Source organism: Priapulus caudatus, unplaced genomic scaffold (assembly GCF_000485595.1).
Source record: "Priapulus caudatus unplaced genomic scaffold, Priapulus_caudatus-5.0.1 Scaffold43, whole genome shotgun sequence".
Taxonomy (NCBI): domain Eukaryota; kingdom Metazoa; phylum Priapulida; class Priapulimorpha; order Priapulimorphida; family Priapulidae; genus Priapulus; species Priapulus caudatus.
The window spans coordinates 708,391-710,128 of NW_014577104.1; the positions used below are offsets into that span (position 1 = coordinate 708,391).

Here is a 1,738-nt window from a genome sequence, read left to right on the forward strand (position 1 = left end):
CATATTGTATAGTATACTATATTATAGACCCAATATAGCATATTGTATAGTATACTATATTATAGACCCAATATAGCATATTGTATAGTATGCTATATTATATGCCCAATATAGTATATTGTATAGTATACTATATTATAGACCCAATATAGTATATTGTATAGTATACTATATTATATACCCAATACAGTGTGTTGGATAGTATTTGTGAGATAACAAGGGCTGTGCTGGTCCGGATCTTATCCAGGAGACAATAAACTTTGGTTTGTACAAGAGTTTGTTCACTAATTGCTGATTGGTCATACCAGGCACGGCGATTAAATGCGGCTAAAATCTCGTGGCCATGTAATATGGATCAATGAAATCCTGAAAAACTCCCGGAGAAGTGTTTCGAAAGTGTGTGAACCCTGGATGATAATTACGAGTACTTACCTGTCTTGGATTTTTTTCTTAACATAATTTGTCAGATTCTTTTTGCCAAAGCTTGCAGCTGGAAGTACTCAATTTCCAGGTAGCTATCAGTAACGACAGTCAGTGATGACAATACTATCTAAGATTTTGCCACTATTTATAATTTCTACTATTTATATTAACCAGTTTAGATTCAAAATGAAATAAAAGTTTTTTATCATTTGTTTGCATTTACACATGCAATAAAAATGTTAGACGAAGGTGTGCGTGTGTTGTTGGTAAATATGCCCACTGCCATCATGTGTCTGGCACTGACAGTTTGCGTTCATGTTTTTAGGCGGATAAACTGATGCAGGAGCGACTGGGTGCTTCTATACGCATTGCCGAGTACACCCCGGGCCGATGTCTGTCCGTCACATACTGGAGGTGAGCTTCCCCTCATTAATTAGGGACATGGATAATTAAGTAGACTCCTCCACTTTTGCTGTCATTTTGTTGTGATGGGAACTACTGAAGCTGTTCTATACACCAACAGACGTGAAAGATGCAAATGTGTGGCCGTTTCGCAATCATCAATTCTTGAAACATATTTGTCTAGCTAAGCAAACGTACATGGTTAGATAAGTCCTGGCTGCATTGAAATAAAGGTTAGGGTTGCTAGGTTGGTGCAAACTTTTATTTACTAAATTTTCATAGTCAGCAATTTTGTATTATTTTTATCTCAGCTGACAAAGTCAGATGCAGCTTGTAGAATCGCATGATTGTCCATTCATCCGTCCGTCCGTCAACAGTTGGGCACAAATCTTAACCGCTCGACGTACGGTCTTGATATTCGGGACGTCGGGGGGATCGCGAAAAGGACTCGGGATGTCGAATTTGGGGGTCAAGGGTCAAAGGTCAAGCTGTGTCAATGGAGGGGGAATATTTCCCCCTTAACTTAAGGTATAGGAGGAAATACGGAATTGCGGCACAAATCTCAACGGCTCAACCTACGCTCCTAATATTCGATGTATAGTGTGATGGGAAGGAAATCCATCTCCAGCGAGAAATTGGAGGTCAAAGGTCAAAGGGCAGTGCGGGAAAGGTCAGATATCAGACATTTTCTGAGGACATGGTCTAACGGACCGAGTGCAAAACTTTTTCATTTTATACCTACCGTTTTTATCACTTTATTGAAAGGACCATGAAATCTACTTTCCGCTGACGTGCGAAAATTAAGTGTCTGATAACTTTTTGACCCTCAAGAGGAGTGTTAAACATGGAATTGTTGGCTGTTAACAAAGGACAACTGCTTTTGCTATTAGAGCCCCCTCCACCCGCTCCCCCC

General features: G+C 39.8%; 1 protein-coding gene across 1 annotated transcript in view; it reads left to right on the forward strand.

Annotated features, from left to right (window-relative positions):
- LOC106820685 (mediator of RNA polymerase II transcription subunit 14-like) overlaps nt 1-1,738 on the forward strand; it is a 50,963-nt gene that overhangs the window by 18,546 nt on the left and 30,679 nt on the right. The window contains exons 11-12 of the mRNA XM_014825188.1: nt 468-511; nt 749-837. Coding sequence (XP_014680674.1) covers nt 468-511; nt 749-837 — 133 coding nt within the window. The remainder of the gene's footprint in view (nt 1-467; nt 512-748; nt 838-1,738) is intronic.